General features: G+C 45.9%; 2 protein-coding genes across 2 annotated transcripts; both read left to right on the forward strand.

The window, feature by feature from the left end:
• Nucleotides 1–3,751: 3,751 nt before the first annotated feature.
• Nucleotides 3,752–6,212, forward strand: LOC147967773 (glycosyltransferase BC10-like). Its single transcript, XM_087525384.1, has 2 exons — nucleotides 3,752–5,273; nucleotides 5,703–6,212. Exon 1 carries the CDS (start codon nucleotides 4,161–4,163, stop codon nucleotides 5,238–5,240), a length of 1,080 nt encoding a protein of 359 aa, XP_087381510.1. The 5' UTR covers nucleotides 3,752–4,160; the 3' UTR covers nucleotides 5,241–5,273; nucleotides 5,703–6,212.
• A 12,036-nt stretch (nucleotides 6,213–18,248) lies between these two features.
• Nucleotides 18,249–19,272, forward strand: LOC147967774 (uncharacterized). The gene is given in 3 exon segments (XM_087523250.1): nucleotides 18,249–18,432; nucleotides 18,435–19,024; nucleotides 19,093–19,272. Coding segments are annotated over 3 exon segments (954 nt in total).
• The last annotated feature ends 3,581 nt before the right edge of the window (nucleotides 19,273–22,853 follow it).

The following is a 22,853-nucleotide window of genomic DNA, read 5'->3' on the forward strand; positions in this document are numbered from 1 at the left end:
TCAAATAAAATCGTAATTTTTTTCGCAACCTCAATAATATGAGCGGGTAAATTATGGGCTAACACTACTAGAATTTTTATTCTCCAATGCAACACATGAGCAATTATCTAGTTTGATTAACAAAAAGTTTGTTGGTGTGCCAAGTTCTCGTATGCACTCGTACATGCTTACCAATTTATCACAACTTGCCACATCGTGTTGAAGAAACATGGATTTTGCTTGGTTACCACTATTTTCCATGCTTTACCTTTTGAACATAAATTTGTCCCTCTAATACTATCGACTTCTGGGTGCAGTCTAAACGTGTTTTCTTTTGCGGGAAATCTAAACGTGTTTGGCCACTGGACTTGCGTGATCCCCACTGAGATATTTTGAATATGCTTTAACCTAGAATATAAAAACTTTAGATTGACAACACCTCTCAAAAATGTAAACTACAACACCTCTTAAAATATTTGGCGGGCAGAATGTTTAAATTTGCACTGCAAGGTGTTGTAGTTGGCGGACCGGTGTTGCAGTGCAAATTTGCATCTCCACCTACACGAGATGTAAAAATGCGACTGCCCGCCAACTATCCAACTATCATTCCTTATCCTTTCACGCAACCAGCCACCACCCGACCGACTCTGCCACAGGCAAAATTCGCACCAAATCGTCGCGGCCGGCCCTCGCTGATGGCCGCCGGGCCCGCCGTGACTTAGCCCCACCCCCCGGTCCCCCGCTGTCTACCTCGCCGGCCCGCCGCCCCCAGCCACCGATTCACTTTCGATCGCTACCAAATCGACGCTTCTCCGGCGGCTGCGACTAGCCTAAACGCATTCTTCGGCGGGTGCCGGTCCCGCCATGACTCCCCTACCCCCGGACCCCCATCGCCTGCCTCGCTGGCCCACCACCTGCCTGATCCCCTTTCCGCCGCCGCCGCCTTTGGTCGATTACGGGCAGGTCCAGCGCCACCCCGTGCTGCCGGAACTGATTTGGCTTCCTCTCGACCTCCCCTACCCATTCCTCTCCTCCGCCGTCCGATTCCGGCCATCACCGCCAGCCCCGGCGAGCTGCAGCGAGGGTGCAACCCGACCTGCAATGGGAGCGTGTGAGCTTTGACAGTTTCGACAATAGGTTCTGTGCACTAGTTTTACATCGTCAGTTGGAGTTAGAGTTTTACATCATGGATATACATCATTTGCGTGAGCTTTGACCGAAAGTATGAAGTAGGACTTCTACTTTCTTCCCCTCCCCCTCCTTCCTTTCCCCCTTGTCCAAATATGGTAAGGGGGCCGAATCAGACTAGGGGCTCAAGTAGGATTCGTCCTACTTGGGCGCGCCTTATGCTGCCTCCCTCCCTCTTCATCCTTTATATACGTGGGGAGGGCACCCCTAGAACACACATCAATTGTTCCTAGCCGTGTGCGGTGCCCCCACCACAGTTAACACCTTGGTCATATCGTCGTAGTGCTTAGGCGAAGCCCTGCGCCGGTAACATCATCATCACTGTCACCACGCTTTCATGCTGATGAAACTCTCCCTCGGCCTCAATTGGATCAAGAGTTCGAGGGACGTCACCGAGATGAACGTGTGCAGATCACGGAGGTGTCGTGCGTTTGGTACTTGGATCGGTTGGATCGCGAAGACGTTTGACTACATCAACCGCGTTACTAAACGCTTCCGCTTTCGATCTACGAGGGTACGTGGACACACTCTCCCCGCTCGTTGATATGCATCCATAGATAGATCTTGCGTGATCGTAGGAATTTTTTTGAAATATTGCGTTCCCCAACACGCCCGTCGTCTAATTTATGACGACTACCGACACCGGGCCCACTAGTCAGCCAGTGGCAGAGTCATTTTTTAACCCACGTGTGCGGGGGGGCTCATCCACTTCGGTCCACATCTGGGCCCCCACCACCACCTTCGTGTTTCCTTGCCGGCCAAAACCCAAACCCTAGACATGGGTCTCTTCGGCAGCAGCTCCGGTAGCGGCAAGGGCACCCCCGGCGCCTCATCCTCCCGTGCTCCTCCTCACCCTCCTCCTCTGCCGCCGGCGTGTGCCCGCTCAGGTCGGCAGCGTCTGCACATCTCGATGCACCAAGCGCGGTGGCACTGGGAGTACAGGCAGGCACTGCCTTACCTCGACGTGACACCGTCGCACCACTGGCACCTCGATCCGCCGCGGATCCCGATGCCGGCAGTTCTGCCGACACAATGGGCGCATGACGAGGAGGTGCACAGGCGCCAGGCGCAGCTCACGCCGGCGCAGCGGCGGATGACCGAGTACACCGCAGACTCTCCCAACTGGGAGGCCTGGTTTGCCCTCGGACACAAGGGCAACGACGGCTCGGCGTCCCACATCAACCACGACCTTCCACCACCGCCCCTGCCGATAGAGCCGGAGGAACAGGAGGCGGAGACAGAGGTAGAGTACGAAGCCGCCCTCAAGGAGGCCCTGCAACACGCGCTAGAGGCGAGTCGGCTCGAGGAGGACGCCCATTGGGATGGGCTGGAGTATACCTGGCCATTCCTCGGGCCGAGCCGGGCTTCGGGCCGGGCCAACCAAAGCCCGACGCAAAAAACCTAGGCCCGAGCCCGGCCCGGCCCGGCCGCCGGGCCTAAAAATCGGGCCCGAGCCCGGCCCATCACACTAAAAGCCCGTCGGGCCTCGGGCCATGGGCTGGGCCTCTTCCTTAAATGGCGAAATTAACGGGCCCGGGCCCGACCCGGCCCGGGCTTCGGGCTCAAAACCTAGGCCCGAGCCCGGCCCATGGACAAGGTCGGGTCGGGCTTTTTCGGGCCGGGTCGGGTCGGGCCGACCGGGCCGGACTGCCCATGGCCAGGTATAGGCCGGAGCAAGCCCTTGTTTTGTCCGCGGCGGGGGACTTCGTCCAGGCGCCCCTGTTTGTGCCGCCACTGCTGCCCCTCGTCAAGCCCAAGGCCGAGCCGGAACGCGAGCCAATTCCCACGCGCAAGTGGGTGAGCGCGCCTCCCTGCCACTACGTTGCCACGCCGAAAGAAGAGGCGACCCACCTTGAGCGCTGGAAGGCGCACTGGATCGCCGAGGAGGGGGCCGACGGCGAACGACGGATGCAATATGAGCGGATGTTGTGCCGTGACGAGGAGACTCTGCGGCTTGAGGAGGAGGAATGCATCCACCTCGCCGCTATGCTGCCGCCGCAACAAATGCCGGAGGTGGCTGTCCTGCGGCCTATCAAGCCGCATTCGGTTGGGCTGGGCCTACCCCCGTCTTCATTAACCTCACCGGCGGACGAGGACGACGATAGCAAGGCCAAGGCAATTTACTAGGGCAGTTTATTTCTTTTTTGTTTAATTTTCTAATTGTTTAAGTGGACTTTTACGTTGGAGTTGGAGTTGCTCTTACGTCTCCAAATTTGCATCATCTATTGGAGCTCCACGCATTTCCCCAGGACTATAGTACTGTACTCCCTCTTTCTCAGTTTACAAGGTGTGTGCGTATCTCTATGTCGTCAATTTGATCAACCTAACATAAGTCATATATAAAAAAACATATTACCATTATAAACTTTAGATGTTCTATTTTCAAACGGTATAATTTTTGTATTATATAGTTTATATTAACTTTCGATCGCACGCCATGAATGAAGGTAATTGTACCCACATTGATTGGAATTAATTAAATGGTGGGATTAGGACAGGCTGCGGAGTGGAGCAGATGAGAGCAGAGGAGCAGAGCAGAGTCCCACAAAAGCAGCAGAGCACACCACCTCACCTCACTCCTCCCCCCCTCCCCCTCCCCCTTTCTTCTCCCTCCAAAAACCGACATCTCCACCCTCCAAACACCACCACCATCAACTGCAGCCCAGTCCCAGTCCCGCCAGAACCGCGAGATCCGATCCGACTCCGACTCCGGGCAGCAGAGTTGGCGCCACGGAACCGGAGCTCGCCTCTGGCCTGTCCTTCCCGCCCGCCGTTTGATCCTCCCGGTTCGTGAAACCTTTCCTCCCCGCTCGATCCATGCCCGGGAGGTGCTCGTTCTTGCCCCCGAGATCCGTCCGGCCCGCCCCGAGCAGCGGGATCTCTCCGTGATCCTCGTCTTGGCCTTCTTCCCCGGCCCGAAGATCCGGGATTTCCTTTTCCGGTTCGGTTTCGCCAGCGTGCGTTTCGCCGGAGCGCCGCTGCCGCCGCCGGGCATGGCGTACGCGTCGCCGTACGTGCTCTCGTTCCTGCTGCTGCTGTCCATGCCGGCGGTCTACTACCTCGGGCCGCGCCTGCTGCTGCCCAAGACGCTCCCGGCCATCCCGGACGCCGACGAGACGGAGGACCTCGCGCTCTTCCGCCGCGCCGTGCTCCTCTCGGCCGCGCCCGCCGCCGGCTCCGGCGCGGCGCCCTCCTCCTTCGGCGTGTTCGGCCGCCGCCCGCAGGCGCGGCCCAAGGTGGCCTTCCTCTTCCTCACCAACTCCGACCTCGTCTTCGCGCCGCTCTGGGAAAAGTTCTTCGCGGGGCACCACGGCCTGCTCAACCTCTACGTCCACGCCGACCCCGCCGCCAACCTCACGCTGCCCCCGACCCCGTCCTTCCGCGGCCGCATCATCCGGGGCAAGGCCACAGCGCGCGCCTCCGCCACGCTCATCTCCGCCGCGCGCCGCCTCCTCGCCACCGCGCTGCTCGACGACCCGGCCAACCAGTTCTTCGCGCTGCTCTCCCAGTCCTGCGTCCCGCTCCTCCCCTTCCCCGCCCTCTACCGCACCCTCCTCACCGACAACAATGCCGGCCGCCACCGCCGCCACCGCAGCTTCATCGAGATCCTGGACAGCGAGCCCACGCTGCACGCCCGCTACTACGCGCGCGGCGACAACGTGATGCTCCCGGAGGTGCCCTTCGACCGCTTCCGCGTCGGCTCCCAGTTCTTCGTGCTCGCCAGGCGCCACGCCGTCATGGTGGTCAGGGACAGGAGGCTCTGGAACAAGTTCAAGGCGCCGTGCCTCGTCAAGGAGAAGGACTCGTGCTACCCGGAGGAGCACTACTTCCCGACGCTGCTCGACATGCAGGACCCCGACGGCTGCACCAAGTACACCCTCACCAGGGTCAACTGGACCGACGCCGTCGGCGGCCACCCGCACACCTACCAGCCGGAGGAGGTCTCCGGGGACCTCATCAGGGAGCTCAGGAAGTCCAACGGGACCTACTCCCACATGTTCGCGCGCAAGTTCGCGCCGGAGACCCTTGCGCCGCTCATGGAGATCGCCGACTCCGTCATCCTCCGTGACTAGGCGCCCAGTGTTCGTGGACATGAACAGAACAAGGTAAGGAAGAGATATATCATCCCTTTGGTGACTTTTCTTCTTAGAATTTTCATTTCTGCAATGCAAAGTCTTAGTATCAGGTTTTAGTTACTTTTTAGTAGACATTTCAGCTGTGCCAAGTCTCATCAGTTCTTTAGGCATTTCAGCTGTGCCAAGTCTCATTAGATTGCACTGCAAGTTACAATGAGAATGCGCAATAAGTTAATCTGATTTGGTAGCCATTTTATATCACAGTGTCTTTAATTCAACGCAAGTGTCCTTATCTTGCAGTTCAGATAGATAGCATCAAAGGATAGCATTGTGTTGCAGTGAATACTAGTACTAATAAAAATGGTGTCTTAGTAAAAGGATGCTGATGATATTGTTCGGGTGTAGGGTGTCAGTTGGTGAACGGAAATCTCACAACAATTCTCTATTTTGTCCTTGCAGGGTTGGTGATGTGATGAAGAAGCATAAGCTGGTCCATCCATCCCCTTTGTGGTTTCTTCAGGGAGGAGCAAACCAGCACCAAACCTACTTCGCCTTGTTGTTCCGTCGCTGGCTGTCGCTCGGCGAAGGGGATGCTGCTGCTTGCTCAGACTCAGAGAGTGATGTGGGTGTTGGTGGCGAAGTGCCCCGACTGCCTCTATCCTATGTGAGTATTGTTGTGTTTCTTGGTGTTTTTCCTTTCCACTTTGATCCCGAGCGAGAGGAAGTCGTCGGCACGCGGTAGGCGTGTCGCTGGTAGTTAGCACGGATGATCATCCTATGTATTCACAACGGAGGCAACCTGTCGATACATGTAGTGATGGTTTTTGTAGTATATGTTATCCCCATGTTGTCATTGTCAATATCACACACCTTTTCCTCTAAAAATGTATCATCATCTGTATCATGGCACCACTATCTTGTTGCTTTGAACCCAAGTTGCTTATATTCTTTCCGGCTTTTAGGTGGCAACCGCACCTGCCTTAGCATGTACTCACTCCTAGTTGATTAATCCTGAAAGAGCTTACTGGGCAATCTTACGCCGAATTGCCGACCAAAACAACATGCTTGTCAAGCAGCATCTAACAACCCACTACAGAATCAAGGTTGCGCTGTTACATCGACCGATCCACCGATCTTGTAACCCCCCCTTGGAAAGTTTCGGACATTTGGAAAATATCCCGAAATATTTGGAAAATTAAACTGAATCTGCTTGTTGCGAGGTGCGTTTGGAACCGAAACGGTCGGTGTTAAGAGGTGGTCACTTGCGTGTCCTATAGATTTAGGCTAAAGGAAAGATGATTCCTGCACTTTTGTTTTCCCATGCTTTGCTCTCTTTGTTCCCCCCTTTCCTCTTGTTTTATTGTCCTTTTAGTTGCTTGCTGGTGAGGAGGTTGGTGCATGGAAAGGGACACTGGGCTCCATATTATCATTATCATATATGCTAAGTAGGCTCGCTCAGGACATGGCAACCATAAAGTCAGCAACTTTGTCCTTGGGAGAAGATTTTGTGTGTTAATTTTGTTGAAAGCAGCATGATGATGATGATAATACTACTAGCACGGGCCACGTTTTCTTTAATGAAAATGGTAGTACCACGGTGTCCTGCTGCATATATTAAATTGCAAAGTATTTTTCATAAAGGAGAAAGAAAAAAACTTGGGATTTGCTTGTCTATCTAATCCATCAGTAGGCAAGCAGGGGCCATGTTGTCAATCTCTGTTAATCTAGTGGTGTAGAGATGCTGCTAGACTAACAGGTGGTGGTGACTGGTGAGGTGCTGCAGCAACAGCAACAATATGCTGTAACATTCCAACTGTAACCTGACTATGATGTACTACCTCTGTCTCTAAACATAAGAATGTTTCGACAGTTTAAATTGAACTGCCATATATATATTTAGGAACAGAGGGTGTAATTCATGTGAAATTCATGAGCATGCCTTCGGATTGTGATGTTTTTAGATCTGAAGTGCCTACTGTCGAGTCATCTTCTGGTGTTGCCTTTCTGCCATACTTGTCATGAGCGCATGTTAGAGGTGTGTACGCCATCAACTCTTGTGTGTTCTAGCTCCAGGAACTGACATGGATGTGGAAATGGTGTACTTGTTTTCCCTTTGGTGATTATTGGGGTGGCAGTGGGTGGTGGTGGCTGAGATGATGATGCTTCACTTTCACAGGCTGAGCTCTCCGGAATAAATGTGGTGGGCGCAGTGCGAAATTGACAGTTTGTGCAAGTGCCCTTTGGCACAAGACAGTAGTAAAGAAGATGTGTGGTCATAGTTGTTGGTTGGTGGGCTTTGGTGCTCTGGTGTGCAGTTGAGCTGACGCATTTTCACTCTCTTGGTGCTCTGATTTCACACCTTCCTTTAGTGAGCTCACATCAAGCTGGCTAGCAGCGAATGAAAGAAAATAACTCAGTTACAGGGCCGTTTTGGCTCCTGGGAGCATTTGCTCCAGGATAAACAGTAAATCGGAAAATGTGGTAAAATATTTTTAGAAAATTCTGAATTTGTTTGTGGATGTCCGTGTTAGTGTCGCAAGCAACAAGCATGCTTGACAATTTTCATGCGAAACGGAGCAGTAGTGCTTCGTCGGTGAACAAAACAAATTTGGGGTGATATTTGGCGTTCAGTTTCGTTTGCACAGGCGAAAATGTTTGACCTTTTTCCCTGAAACTTTGTAGGTAGCATTTGGATGTGACTATGAATACATAAAAAAAAATTGACAATTCAAAAATCCTTTTTCACGTGCTCCTGGGAGCCAAATTGGATTTGCGAGTTACAGAGATATTTGAGAGAATCACCATTAATCTTACATAAAGAGGTTGGACGATCATACGACTATTGAAAAATCATGGTCGAATTTCAGACGAAGCCTTATTTTGCATCAAGCAGAAAGAATTAGGAAAGACAGTTAAATATTACAACATTACTTAGCATCTCCGTAACTTATGTCTAGGGATTATTTATGAACTTTGATGTTACAAAAAAGAAAAAGAAACATAAGTAACAAAATTTGGTTATTCCTTTTTCTATCATTGATGCCATTCTGTAGTAATACCAGCAGCATGACAGACACAGCAGGTGCAAGTTCCAGAAACCACTCCGGGCACTAACAGGGCAGTAAAATCACAATTTAGCCCAATAAATTATACTACAGTGCTAGACATAGCTGGCTAATAAGTAGCGAACGCTGTGGTTGGCTGGTTAGGTGGATAATGGTATTCTCAGCCCATCAAGGTTCAAGTTATGGTGCTCACATTTATCCTGAATTTATTTTAGGATTTTTGGATGATATGCCGCTTCGAAGGTGCTTGTGTCTATACCGATGTCAAAAAAAAGTAACTGCCAATAATTCACCTAAAAAAGTAATGCAAATGCTATGTCTCGCTTTGGGGAAATCCGATTCGCTAACAACCTAGGACGAGTTGCCTGCTGTGTCTACGTTCTTTTTTCATGTTTTGTTGTGCGTCAAAAGTAACACTAAAATAAAAGACTTTTTTTTTCCTTTTATTTCGGTTTAATGAGCCAGTTTTCCCCCTTTTATTTTTTTCCTGATTTTCTTAAATGCGTTAGTTTTTTAATAATTCGAAAACATTTCAAATTCATGTTTTTTCTCAATTTTGTGTATCCTTTTCAACTTCACAAACTTTTCTTAAAAAATTTCATGAAGTTCATTCAAATCCATTGTTTCATTTTTTATTTTCAAAATATGTGAACTTTTTCAGATTTTATTTTCAAAAACCCCTGATCTTTTTCCAAATCCAAGAATTTTTTTAGAACCTATGAACATTTTTCAAATCTATAAAAAAATCATAACAAAGGCACTTTTTTTAAATCCATGAACTTTTTTTCAAAATCGATCACCATTTTTAAAAATTAGAGAACTTTTTTTTTCAAAATTGATGATTTTTTTGCAAAATCGCTGAACTATTTTTAATTTTTGTAAACTTTATTTCAAGATTGATGATTTTTCTTCAAAATCGACGACCATTTTCAAATCGATTAACATTTTTAAAAATTTATTAACTTTTTCAAAACTGATGAAATTTTTAAAAATAAATTGTGATTTTTAACCAAAAAGTATAAATTTCCAAAACTTTGAAGTCAGATTTTCTTGGAGTCACATTTTTTCCAACTTTCTTTTTTGACTTTGGTTCTTTTGTCGTGGTTTTTGAAATAATCAATGATTAACTGGTCGACTGGTGAACTGTCGACCGGCCAATTGATTATCGAGCGAACCGCAACCGGGGGTCCTATACGGCGCGCAAGTCGCCCACGACCGACCTGGCGCACACTGGCGTTTGTATGGGCCGGTCCGTTTTCCTTTTTCTTCCTTTCTTTTTCCGTTTTTCTATTTTTTCTCTTCCTTTTCTGTTCTGTTTTCCTTTTTATTTTGTATTTTTTCTTATTTTATTGTCACCATTTTTTTTGCTAATTTTCGTTTCAATTCCAAGAAAAACAATTGTTCATCAAATTCAAAAAATGTTCATCGAATTCGTTTTTTCATTGGATTTAGAAAATGTTATTCAAAATTCAAAAGTTGTTCATCGAAGTAAAAAAATGTTCATAAAATTTCGAATTTGCTCGTCATTTCAAAAAATGTTTGTCAAATTCAAAATTTATTCATTTAATTAGAAAAATCATCCATTTTTCAATAAAAATGTTCTTGAATACAATTGTTTCATCAAGTTCAAAAAATGTTCATTGAATTCAACATTTGTTCATCAAATACAAAACAATGTTAATCATTTTTAGGAAGTTGTCATAAAAATTTGTTCACTAGAATAAGGAAACGTTCATTAAATTTAAAAAATGTTCATTCTTTTGAATCACGAACATTTTTTAATTTGAGAACTGTTTTTATTTTTTTGAAATTTGAGAACCTTTTTTGTAATCTCAAATTATTTTAACATAGAATAAAAAAAGAAAAAAGGAAAAGTAAAAACGAAAACGAAAAAAGGGAGCGTCCCGCCCTGCGCATGGGCCAGCCAAACAAGGCGTGCATGTGGGGGGGTGCTGGGGTGCGCGTAGGACTGGGCATTCGGTTAGACCGAACCGTTCGGTTCGGTGCTTCGGTCTTTCTTGAAAATCGGTTTCCCAAATTTACTAATCATTCGGTCCTATGAATAATCAATGACCGAGACTTCGGTGCACCGATAATTCAGGTCGGGTCTCGGTTACAACCGAAGAGAACTGAGATATTGGTTAGGAAAGCAAGAAATCGGGATCCAATTCGCTCAAAAAAAGAAGAAATCAGGAGTCAAAAGGAACAACGAACAAACAGTGTGCATTTGTAGTGGGATTCCTCAGCTATAACTGCCGGCGCCGGTTGTGAGGGAGTGATGGTGGCTGGCTCGCTGCCGCGTTGGAGCCATGTACATCATCGGCCGCCACCGCGAGGGAGCCATGGGTGCTGCCGCCGCCATCGCGTGGGAGCACTGCCGCCGCCGCCGCCAAGTGGGATCCATGTGCGTCCTTGGCCGCCGCAGCGTGGGAAGATGGGCGTTGACGCCGCAGCCTAGTGGGAGCCATGGGCCGTGCGCGCCGCCAGCCGCCGCTACTTTCCTATGCGAGGCGGGTAAATGGAAGCGACGAATCTGCGTGGTATGCGTGCGTGAAACATGGAGCTCGTTTGGGGATAAGCCGTGGGGCTCTGTGTATTTGGGTTCAGAAATCGACTGAAAAGGTTTGGATGGATGGGATATTGGTTTGTTGTGATGGCCCGACACATGGTTGCCAGTGTGGACGGCAGAGAAGGGGAATTATGGAGAGCAACTAATTGAGGAGTAAAAAATGTGTTTTTTCTCGTTCCACGAGAAGCACAATCGTGCCTCTCAGAAAGGGAAAAATATGTTTTCTTTTTTTTTAGTTCTGTGAAAGGCACAGATTTACTTTTCATGGTGCACGGATTTGCTTCGCATGGCCGTGCCTCACGGAAAAGGAAAAAGAAGCACTTTTTTTTTGTTCCGCGAGAGGCACGGATTTGCTTCCACAAGAGGCACGACCGTACCTCTCGGAAAAGGAAAACTATGTGTGCCTCTCCGAAAAGGAAAAAAAATATGCTCCCGGTTCAGTTTTTTCATCATATTTTTTTATGAAAATAAAGCTCGTCGAAACCTATCAACATGGGGTATAGTTTAAAAGATCTAGACGCAAGGGATCCAACGATCAAAATAGTTCGAGATTTGGATGCACGATTTAAGAGATAATTTTTTTTGATAAACAAATCTACGAAAAAAAGAAAAATCTCTCGGGTTGCGACAAGTGGTACAGATGCAGCGTGCCATTTGTCATAACCTAGTAAGGTGAGAGTGATTTTTAGAAGGATTACTCCTTAATTGGTGATTTTCGGGAGTTGTGGTTGATTGAGAGGCTACCTAGCACTGAAGGCGCCCAATATGAGGTCCACTCGCTTAGCGAGACGGAAGGAGGCGTCGCCTCAAGAATACCCCTTAGTAGGCCCGGCCAATAGCATGATTTTGGGAAGCTTTTATGGTCTTGTTTTAGAACCTTTCACACATCCATTTGCGTGTGTTTTATTTATTAGTTTCCGTTCTTTTTTCAGGTTTTTCTTTTCAATTTTTGAATACATGACATTTTTTGTAAGTAAACAATTAACATTTTAGCTATATAGGTTGAACATTTTTCAGCAACACGTTGAAGTTTTTACAAATACACATTGAACAATTATTATAATACATATTTAACATTTGCAAAATGCACATTGAACATTTCTTTTAATACACAATGAATATGTTTAACACACATTTGAACAAATTAAAAATATATATTCATTAACACTTTTCAAATATGTCTCACAATTTCTTTATGTGGTACCACATTGTTCAAAATGACACAATTTTTTGTTATGAAGATTTTTTTAATTCTATGAACAAATTGTACATTCCACAAATATTTTTTAAATGTCATGAAAAAAAAATTTAAACTTGCAAATTAATCAATTTCATGAACAAATGTTTTAATGGTACAAGGTTTTTTTAGATTTTTGTGAAAATTTAGAAATTTCATATTTTTTGGATGTGTGAGCATTTTTCTGAGCCGCATGGATAGTTTTTAAATTGCATGAACAAATTTTTACATTTTTTAATTTTTAAAGTGTGGTGAACATTAAAAAGTATTTAACTTATATATATATATATATATATTAATGTTTCGAAATAAAAAATAAAAAGGAAAAATGGGCGACGGAAACATACTGCGCTGGCCCACTACGCACTATCGTTTGAGGGGGAGGCGAGCAACTGTCTCGTTACAAGCCGGGAGCGCCTATATGGCGACCGACGCACTGCCGGGACGCCGCCTTGTTTTTTTTTCATTTTTTTTTCAGTGATTCGGGATATCAAAAAGTTATAAAATTTTAGCAAAAGTTGCTAATTTTAATAAAACAATCACCATTTCGAAACGTATTCATGACTAGAGAAAAATGCACAGGAATTAAAAAACTGTTCAGGAATTTTTAAAAGATGTCCACAAACTCAAAAAATGTTCATGATTTTGAAAAACAATCATGATTCAAAAAATATTCGTTAATACAAAAAAGGTTTGTGGATTTGAAAAAAATGTTCATGATTCAAAAAAATGCTCACTAATTTGAAAAATGTTCAATAATTCAAACAATGTTCGTGAATTTTAAAAAAATGTACACGATTCAAAAAAAGTTTGCTAATTCGAAAAATATTCACGAATTTAAGAAAAAATTTCACGATCCAAAAAAATGTTCGCTAATTTGAAAAATGTTCTTTAATTTGAAAAAAATGTTCACGATTCAAGAAAATCTTCGCTAATTCGAAAAACATTCACAAATTTGAAAAGAAATGTTCACGATTCAAAAAAATGTTCGCTAATTCAAAAATGTTCATGAATTTGAAAAAAAATGTTCATGATTCAAAAAAAAGTTCACTGATTCAAAAAATATTCACAAATTTGTAGAAAATGCAAGAATTTGTAAATTTAGACTATAATTTTAAAATGTTCATTATTTAGAAAAACTGTTCAAGAATTCAAAAACATGTTCATGACTTAAGAGAATGATCACAAATTTCTAAAAAATGTTCAAAAATTGAAGAAAATGTTCACAATTTCAAAAAAATGTGCGTAAGTTATAAAAAGTGTTCACGGTTAGAAAAAAATGTTCATGACTTGTACACGAATTAGTAAAAATAAAACCACGGTTTTGAAAAAATGTTCATCATTCCAAAAAAAGTTAAAGACTTAAAAAATAAATCAAAAATTAATAAATTTTCAGAAATTGGAAAAAAGAGTAAAAATTAAAACATATAAGTAAATAAAAAACGAAAAGATAACTCAAAAAGAAAAAGGAAAAAACGAAAAACCCGGTTCAGGGAAGGTTCTAGAACTTTCCCAAAACCGGTTGGGAGTGAAACCCCGAAATGGGCGGGCCCATATTAATAGCAGCGAGCGAGGCGGGGTACGCGCTACGCGCTCCCTGGCGCGATACGCGCCGTATAGGAACCCCGTTACAAGCGGGACGTAGCGCACCCAATGAGTAACTGCCGTCACTCCATTGGATCTCTTGGAAGGAGCTCACTAAACCAAAATGTCAGGGAGGAATGGCCTTCCGAGATCTCCATTTGTTCAACTTGGCCCTTCTAGGTAAACATGGGTGGCGATTCTTGACAAACACAACGTCACTTTGCGCCAGAGTTATGAAGGGCAGGTATTTCCCGGATTCATATTTCTTGCAGGCCTCGGCACCCAAGGCGGCGTCAGCTACTTGGCGAGCTATCATCGCAGGGCGAGAGGCATTGCTAGCAGGAATCACACGGGTTGGTGATGGTACTACGATCAATGCATGGACTGACAAGTGGATCCCAACAACACCCACAAGGACGCCACTGTTGACACCAATGGCTCCCACCATTTCACTAGTCAGTGACCTAATTGATACAGATAACTTGACTTGGAACCAAGACCTAGTTAGGCAGAATTTTATCGCACCGGACGCCGAGGCTATACTGAACATACCTTTGCGACGCAGCGGGGGCGAAGACTCTTTTGCTTGGGCACATGAGAGGACAGGCAACTACACTGTCAAGTCAGCGTACCGAGCTCTAGTGATTCAGAAAGAGCATCAAGCTCGAGAAGAAGGGCCGGCTACAGAAACTTCTGCGAATAAACAACAGTTGTGGAAAGCTCTTTGGTCTCTCAAGGTGGTCCCTAAAGTGCGTGTGTTCTGGTGGAAAGTACTTCGAGGTATACTGTCGGACGAATGCATGCTCAAATATCGTCATATTCGAGACAGCAGCGCTTGCAAGCTTTGTCAGGCACATGATGAAGATCTTCAGCATGCTCTTATGTTTTGTTCACATGCCAAAAGATTCTGGGATGAAGCACGTCAGCTACTGGACATCAAATTACCAAGGCTACATCCCACAACTTGGGCATCTGACATTTTATGTGAACCGGGGTTCTCGGTGAGAGAACGAGCTACAATCATTACAGTGATGTGGTCCATATGGACCTCACGCAATCGATGGACGCACGATGGGGACAAACTGGGCCCGGCCAGCTCGATGAGGCTCACTCGGGAAGACCTGACCCTCCTTGACATCCCCATACAACATGCAACAGTCCTACCTGGACACGGCTGGCGCCCTCCTGAACTAGATCAGGTTAAGATCAACACCGACGCGGCGGTTGTTCACGATGAAGGGAAGAGTGGAGCTGGCGGTGTGGCAAGATCACCTACGGCCTTATTGGGTGCCTGGTGTAAACAACACCCTGGAGTTACTGGACCCATGATAGCAGAAGCCCTTACAGTTCGAGACGGAGTAATCTTCGCAAATCTTAGAGGGTTCGAGCATGTGATGGTGGAGACAGACAGCCTGGAGGTGGTAAACCTCTGGAACACTCGCCTCAACAGTCGTTCGATTGTGGCACCCATTATGTTAGAAATTGAAGAGCTTTCAGCTAGTTTTCATTTTTTTTTGTAATCCAACATGTAAGTAGATCAGCTAATGGTCCAACTCATATATGCGCTAAACGTGCATGTACTGTGGCTGTGACCGAAAGCTGGCTTACGGAGACTCCCAGCTTCCTGATCAGCAGCCTCCTAGCTGACTGTTTAGAGAATGCTTTCGTTTGAATAAAGCTCTAAATTTCCTAAAAAAAAACTGCCTTCACCTACATGAAGAAAACTTGGCCCATTTAAAACTTGGAGTGATGGACATATGCAACCGGGAATGATGGATTGCCAAAACAGCAGATTAAACAGGAATTTCATATGTTTGTTGAGAGTAACTAGTTAACGAGCGCTCCTTCGGGAGCCTCGCAACGATCACTGCCACGTGTCGCGCTTTGGATGCTTCCTCCGGATTTTATTTTTCTACGCGTGTTTTTGACTATTTAAAAGTTTTCTTTCCGGGTTTTTTTGACTTTTCGGTTTTTCACTGATCTTTCCTAGCTTTTGGACATTTTTTTTGATTTTTTTTGCATGAAAAAATTGTGTTTTTGTGCTTCCGGAAAAGGCACGGTGTTGCTTCCGCGAGAGGCACGGCCGTGCCTCTCAGAAACGAAAAAAAACGTGTTTTCTATTTTTTTTCTTCCGCGAGGGGCACGGTTTTGCTTCCATGAGAGGTACAGTTTTGCTTTCGCGAGAGGCACAACCGTGCCTCTCGAAACGAAAAAAATGTGTTTTCTATTGTTTTTTCTTTCACGAGAAGCGCGCTCGGAAACGAAAAAAACATGTTTTCTGTTTTTTTTTCTTTTGTGAGAGGCACGGCCGTGCCTCTTTCGGAAAGGAAAAAAACCGTGCTCCCGGTTCAGTCTTTTTATCCGCTTTTTTCATGAAAAAAATAGTTCGTTAAAATCTACCAACATGGGATCTAATTTTGAAGACCTCGACGCGAGAAATCCAGCAATGAAAACGGTTCAAGATTTGGACGCAGGGTTTAAGAGATAAAACATTTTGAATAAACAGATCTACGAAAAAAAGCACTTGTCACAAACTGAGAAGATGTAAGTGATCTTTGCAAGGAGTACTCCTAAATTAGATGATTTCGATGTTTGTTTGGGTTACCATTATGCAGTTGGCCTTCCAATGGGCCTATGATTTTGCGTGCTGTCTTAGTTTGGGTGCTGCTTAATGGTGATTAGAAAAGGACTGTCTTCTTCTAAAAAAAAGAAGGAAAAGGACTGTCTTGTCCATTTACAGATTCCAAGAAGTCAAGTGTAGGATAATAGGATGAAACTGTACTCGGCACTCTTCTTCCAATTTTGGTTTTGATTTTCGTTTCACTTTTCCAAATTAGGTTTTCAACCGTCTGGAATTTGCCGAGTTATAAACATGAGCAGAAGGATGTACTAGCACTTAATTTTCATTGGTCGTGTCTTAAAAAAAGAAGAAGAAATTCCACTAGCCTGAACCTGGACATGGAGCCTGTCTAGCTTAATTTTCAGTGCCATGGTGTGGTTTTGGAAGAAGATGAAAACACTGAGGTAATATAGTGCTAAGCTATTGGCATTGTGCATGGCAAAGGCATTAACTGGTGACAAAAAGAGTAGTGGAAAGCAGTAATATAGTGTGTTAAAAACAGGGTGAAGATAAGAATAAGACCAACATTATTGGGATGGCAGCAGAAGGGGGAGGGGGGAGTGGCTGCCACTGCACCACACACTGAAGCCACCATTGCTAAAATATCAGCTCCAGGGTCCACAACTTTGAGCTGTGACGTAGGACGGCCAAATTAAACCTAGTAACATCAGCAGCTAGCCCACATGCTCGGCAGCAACATTGCTAGTTTGTTTGACTGCATATTTTTCTAGGAACTTACACATTTACATCCTCTGAAGTACCACTGTTACTTCTGCTGGAGTAGTTGCTTGTTTTGCTGCTTATTTTTCCTTGCATCCATATTTTCGCAGAAACTTTTGCCTACTTTTGTGTACTATAATGCACTCAAATGCAGGGTATTTTCTTCCCAACAACTTTTGAGTGCACAACCATAGCCCTCCATTAAGAATGTAATCTGCAGAAAATAGTGGTAGGTACAACTTCCAAGTTAGAACACTAAACAACCGAAAGATTTCTCACAACTAGCTAGTTGCATCTGTCGAAAATACCAGTCTACTTGTCAATAGACAAGTGGCTGATATGCTGTGTCTGCTTAAACATATTTGCCATGCAGTACATTATATGGCACTTCCCAGAAGGGTTATCAGGAACTAGATTCTGCTTGCCAAGATGGCTGATACAGTACCAAAATCTAGGTTGGCTCTCCACCCATGGAAAGCCTTTTGGACGGTAGCACCTTTTTGTGCTATATACAAAATTGAAGTTAGGTTTTGTGGATAGAGCTCGCTGAGACTGAACCTATTTGGGGCACTGAGTGGCCTGATCTTTAGGGGGCTCCAGAGGGCAGTATGCCTGAAATAGTTGAGACTATAATACTCTGAACTGACTGAATGATCGCTCTTTTTGGCGAGGTCGTGGTGGCACGATTCTACTCACTGCGGTTTAAGTTCAGGTGCAAATGTTTCACATATGTGACTGCTTCAGTAGAAAATTAATGAGATTCAACGACTGGGGTTCGGCCCTCAGCTTTAAGGCCAACTCCACAGTGCCACCCCATCCCGTCTGGCCTCGTTCATTTGAGGTAAAAGAGATAAACCAGATGGCCCAACACGCGACGGCCTGAACCCATCTGGTCCGTTTTGTGTCCGGACCGACCCATTTCGAGCGCAAACATGCGCCGGGTTTGGCTCGCGGCGGACAGCGAACGAACGCGCGCCTCGTCCGCATCGGGGCCACGTGGCAGGCGGCCACCTACCTCCCATCCACCAACATCAATGCGCACGCGCGGTTAGCCCCACCTATCATCCGCCCAGCGAACGGTCGCCATCCTTCTTAGATGGGAAGCCCTGGACCAGTCGTCGTCCACACTTCCCACTCCGGCCCCTCGAAACCCGACACTCCCCAAACCCTAGCCGCTTCCCGTCCTCGAACTCGCCGGCCGGCCGCAGCCATGGGGCTATGGAACTACGGCCGCAAGGGGAAGCACGACCGCAAGGGCGGCTCCTCCTCGGGACGCCGCCGCGGCTCCGTGAAGAAGGAGGAGCCCGCATCACCGCCACGCACCTCCAGTCGAGCCCTCGCACCTGCCCCCTTCACCATCGCCCCTAGGGCCGCCGGCGAGCGCAACCGGCGGTACTGGCCATGGATGTGTGCTGGCGGTACTAGGAGACGAGGACGCCGGTCCCATGGAGCGACGTGCACCTCCCCAACAATTGGCACCTCTCCGCGGACCGGGTCCCGATCCCGCCGGTGCCGATGAGCGGCCGTGCGCGGCGCGATGAGATCGAGCGCCGCCGCCGCCTCCTCCCCGACGACCTCTTCTACGACGAGAGGCACACCCCCGACTCCGTGCTGTGGGACACGTGGTTCCAGGACGAGCACGACGTGCGGCGCGCGTCCTACTTCGCCGGCACGGTGTCGGGGCCGCGGCGGCCACGTCAGGAGGTGCGCGGGCGTACGCGGGTGCGTGGCCTCACGCCCACGCCGTCACCTTCCCCGTCTCCGTCACCACCTCCACCTCCTCGCATGACAGCGGAGGAGGAGACCTGTCTCATGGCGCGTGTCATGGAGGACTCCATGCGCACGCACGATGAGCGCCAATGGGAGGGCCTTGAGGAGATGACGGCCCTCTCCGCGGCCGGCGACGTCGCCATCCCTGAGCTGGAGATGATGGCGAAGGAGGAGGTGATGGAGGAGCCGCCGGTGGCCATGTTCCACCCGGGCCTGGTGGGCCAGCACTGGAGCCGGTCGTGCACGGCTCCGGAGATGACGGCCGCCGTGGGGGAGTGGACCAGTGCCCCACGCCGCCGCGGTCACCGGAGTGGGACGCCTCGCCGTGGGAGGAGGTGGTGCAGGCACCTGCCACCTTCCACCACGCCGCCCCCGTGCACCACGGACTGCCGACCCACCTGTGGACGCCGCCGGACTACGTCGACCTCGTCAGCGACGACGACGACAACACCAGTGGCCACTGAAGACGGCGACGACCATGACATCGATGGGCGCGGCAGGAGCGCGCGGGCGGTGTTTTTTTATTTTGTTTTTATGTAAATTATGGCACTAGGCCGTTTAAGTGAACCGTGAAACTGGGCCGTTTTGTGGCCGTGACCCCTAAATTATGTTTTAAGTTTTTTTTAACCGCGTTTATTTACTTTTTAGGCATTTTATTTAAGTTTTTCTTTTTTTAATCACATCCATCGCAAACATGATTTGGGGTGCGGTCGCGCGTTGGGCGCACCCACGACCCAACGGACAGACGCGGACATAGGCGAACCCATTGCCGTCCCAAAGGGACAAAATCCGGCCAAATCAGACGTCCGTTTAGGGTCGTGCGGTGGAGTTGGCCTAACAGACCCTCTCGGGTTGGTGCATGTGTGCTCGTGTATGTCGAAATCGAAAAATCACATTTACTTATGTACCGGGAGAGTATCTGGTGCACCAGGGCTTGTTGTGCACCTTTTAACTTTAAAAACCCCTAGAAAACTGATTGTGACATAGACAATGCATGTATCTAACATGTTTTAAATTTTCAAATCCAAATTCATAGAAGAGGTCAAAAAAATATAGACAAATTCGACACTAAATAGTACCTAACGCAAGTTGGGCTTTGAATTCGGCCCATCATTAGATTTGATAACAAAATTGTTATTGTTTGTTAGTTATATTTCAAATTTGGACATAAATTTTTTGTGATAACATAGATTCACGTTGTGATAACAAGCACAGGTGTACCGGATACTTTCCACGTATGCACACTAGATCTTTCCAGAGTTTAACGGGTAAAAAAAAATTACTTTATGTCCACTAGTTATCGAAACATATCATGGAGGCTTAACCGAATTGTGGATATCATACTATGAAAATCCGTGTAAAAGACACATGCATTCGTTATTAGATTTGAATGAGACTGAATGAATATTCCCACCAATCCCTAACAGCATGGTACACTACACTAAACTTTCTTAATCTTTTTGAGGAAGCCAAGTTAAATCGCAGCCAGCTCAAAGTGATGTGGACTCCAACACTAAGTACAACTCTAATGACCCATCCTCCCCAAATGACCTCTGGTTAGTACTCTTTTTATTTCCTTTTTAAGCTTTACACCCCTTGGTGCCTGATTACTCATCTGATTAGCTCATCGAGTGGTGTATAAATGGTTTGAGTTGGTGTAAAAGCCTCAGCATTATGCACCAGGCTAAACACGCGGTCCTAGTCCTTAAGCACTAAGTAATTCATACAAGTAATCAAAGTTCTCTTTTAGAAGAACCGACGATCAGTTTGTCGATTGTTTGCTTATGACATACTCCGAGTATGTTTTTCTCTTCTTATGTAAGATGCTCACACAATTAAAAGTTCAAGTTTGATCAATAGTCAGACAAAAAGTATATAAGGGCTTCTTTGGATTGTAGGATATTTGAAAACACAGGGATAGAAAAAACACATGATTGAGATCCTATCATACCATGAATTCCTATGGGATTCCAAAACACATAAATTTTGTAAGAGGCGCATTTGTATGGTGCTCATGAAAAAAACACAATAATTTGGAGGATTGATGGCAGAGGGTAGGGAGAGATAGAGTTCTAGTGCATTGTTCTTCTCAAAGGAAAATTAAAATGAGGTTTGAGCTCATGTTGAGATTGATTCATATGCAATAGAGGGCATATGATCCGAAGCGTGACTAATCCATATTTTATTAAGAGAAGAATAAGGGAAACGTAGCATTAAGAGGTCATGATAGTGAAATCCTATAGGAAGCAAAAAGCTCCCTGAATGCCACAAGAATTTGATAGAAATTGAAGAGAGAAAATGTTCATGTAAGACTCGAAAGAAATTCTCCACGAGGTCTAAATTCTTAGAAACACTCGAAGCTAGAGTGTACGGAACAACATTTGGCGATTTTTGTGGTCTCATTCCTTTTATGCAAAGGACTTACATAGGAAAAAAAATCCATGTTTGGGTACAACCATACGTTGTATCAACACAATATCAAGGCTAAGGAAAAACTCATATGGATTGGAAACCGACTAATTACCCATTAAAGTCCTTCAGTTAAATGTGACCCTAAATATACTCCATCTGTAGACCAAAATTTGATATATGCTTCAAGGTTTGCTGAAGAATTTACCGAAAAATGTATCTCCTTTTTTAATATGAGAGCTATCTAGACACTGAGAAATCAAATTAGAACACTCGCCCTTCACATTTTGTGAAGTAATCAGAAGGTTGCTACAATTTTTCTTGCAATTACCTAGAGTCTCAAGATTTTATGGATTTACCTTAGTTCTATGCCCATGTTGTTGCGGCCGGTAACGATTACATGATTATTACATATTAAATCAAGAGTATACCACTAAAAAACAACATAATAAACAATATCATGATGTCAATTATCACATACCGTGTTATATTAAAAACTGAAGAGCGCATACGGGTTGATGCATGTAAGGGATCATGGTTAAATATCTTCTATAATCTCATCTTGTTTCTTAGGATTTTATTTTACCATGAAATTGTCTTTCTATTAGCGAGATCATAAAGCATGTCATGTAGACTAATTTCTATTCAAATAGAAGACTGTGACACATTACTTCAGCATGCTGCATTTGATGCGCCTTGCCTGCATATAACCACTACCAATGTTCCTGCATCACTAACTTGATCTGGTGATATTTTTTCTTTGAGAAATATTGTTTTGAAGCCTACTAGATCAATCGGAGTAAGTGGGGGTACACAACTAGAAGACTAGGAAAAAATAGCACGCACATGAAAGAGGAGTCGTGGGTAGAGCTATGCGTAGCTGGGAGGGGGGGGGGGGGCATCTGCCGCCCAACCTTGGTATGTTCATTAAAGAAAATAAATTTAAGGGCTTAGACTAAAGATACTAGGTTGGTGGGTTTAAACACGGTTTTTATTGGGGGCATACCAAGAAAACCTTATACGCATATACATTATCAAAAAACTTGTGCTCAATCGAACCCAATATGGCTGGCAAAGGGTTCTTGTTGCGAGCCCCAACAACAATGTGCGAGAGCGAGGCCCTGTGCGGGCCACCTACTCGCAATACTTGATGTCTATCACTATACCCGATGACAACCCCCAATCATTGCCACCCCATTATAATACCCGCCTCACTTAGCCAACACATGGTTTTCTCCTCCCTCCCCTCATCTAGCTCCACATTCTTTGATTTAGAGCACGAAGCTTGATCCAGAGTGTTTCTCTGCTGCCCCATCGGATCTGCCAGAGGAATAAATAGGAGCGCGGGAGACAAGTGTTTGGCAATCAGTAACTTTTCTCTTGATGGAGAACCAATATATCAACCCTTAGACTTAACACCCCTAGACCCCGTCAAACAACATTGCAATACAAATAAAAACCTATTTGTGCCCCCAACGGTTCTAGCGAGGCTGACAATCCCACTAAGATTTATCTAGCTGCAACAAGTTATGAACATATACTATAGAACAATCTATTTTTATATTTTTGCATTAGTTAATAACTGGAAATAAAAGGACATGTAATGAGATTTGGAGATTTTACTTATATGAAAAAA

The sequence above is a fragment of the Triticum urartu genome, chromosome 5A (assembly GCF_056163025.1).
Source record: "Triticum urartu cultivar PI428250 chromosome 5A, HENAU_Tu73, whole genome shotgun sequence".
NCBI classification, from domain to species: domain Eukaryota; kingdom Viridiplantae; phylum Streptophyta; class Magnoliopsida; order Poales; family Poaceae; genus Triticum; species Triticum urartu.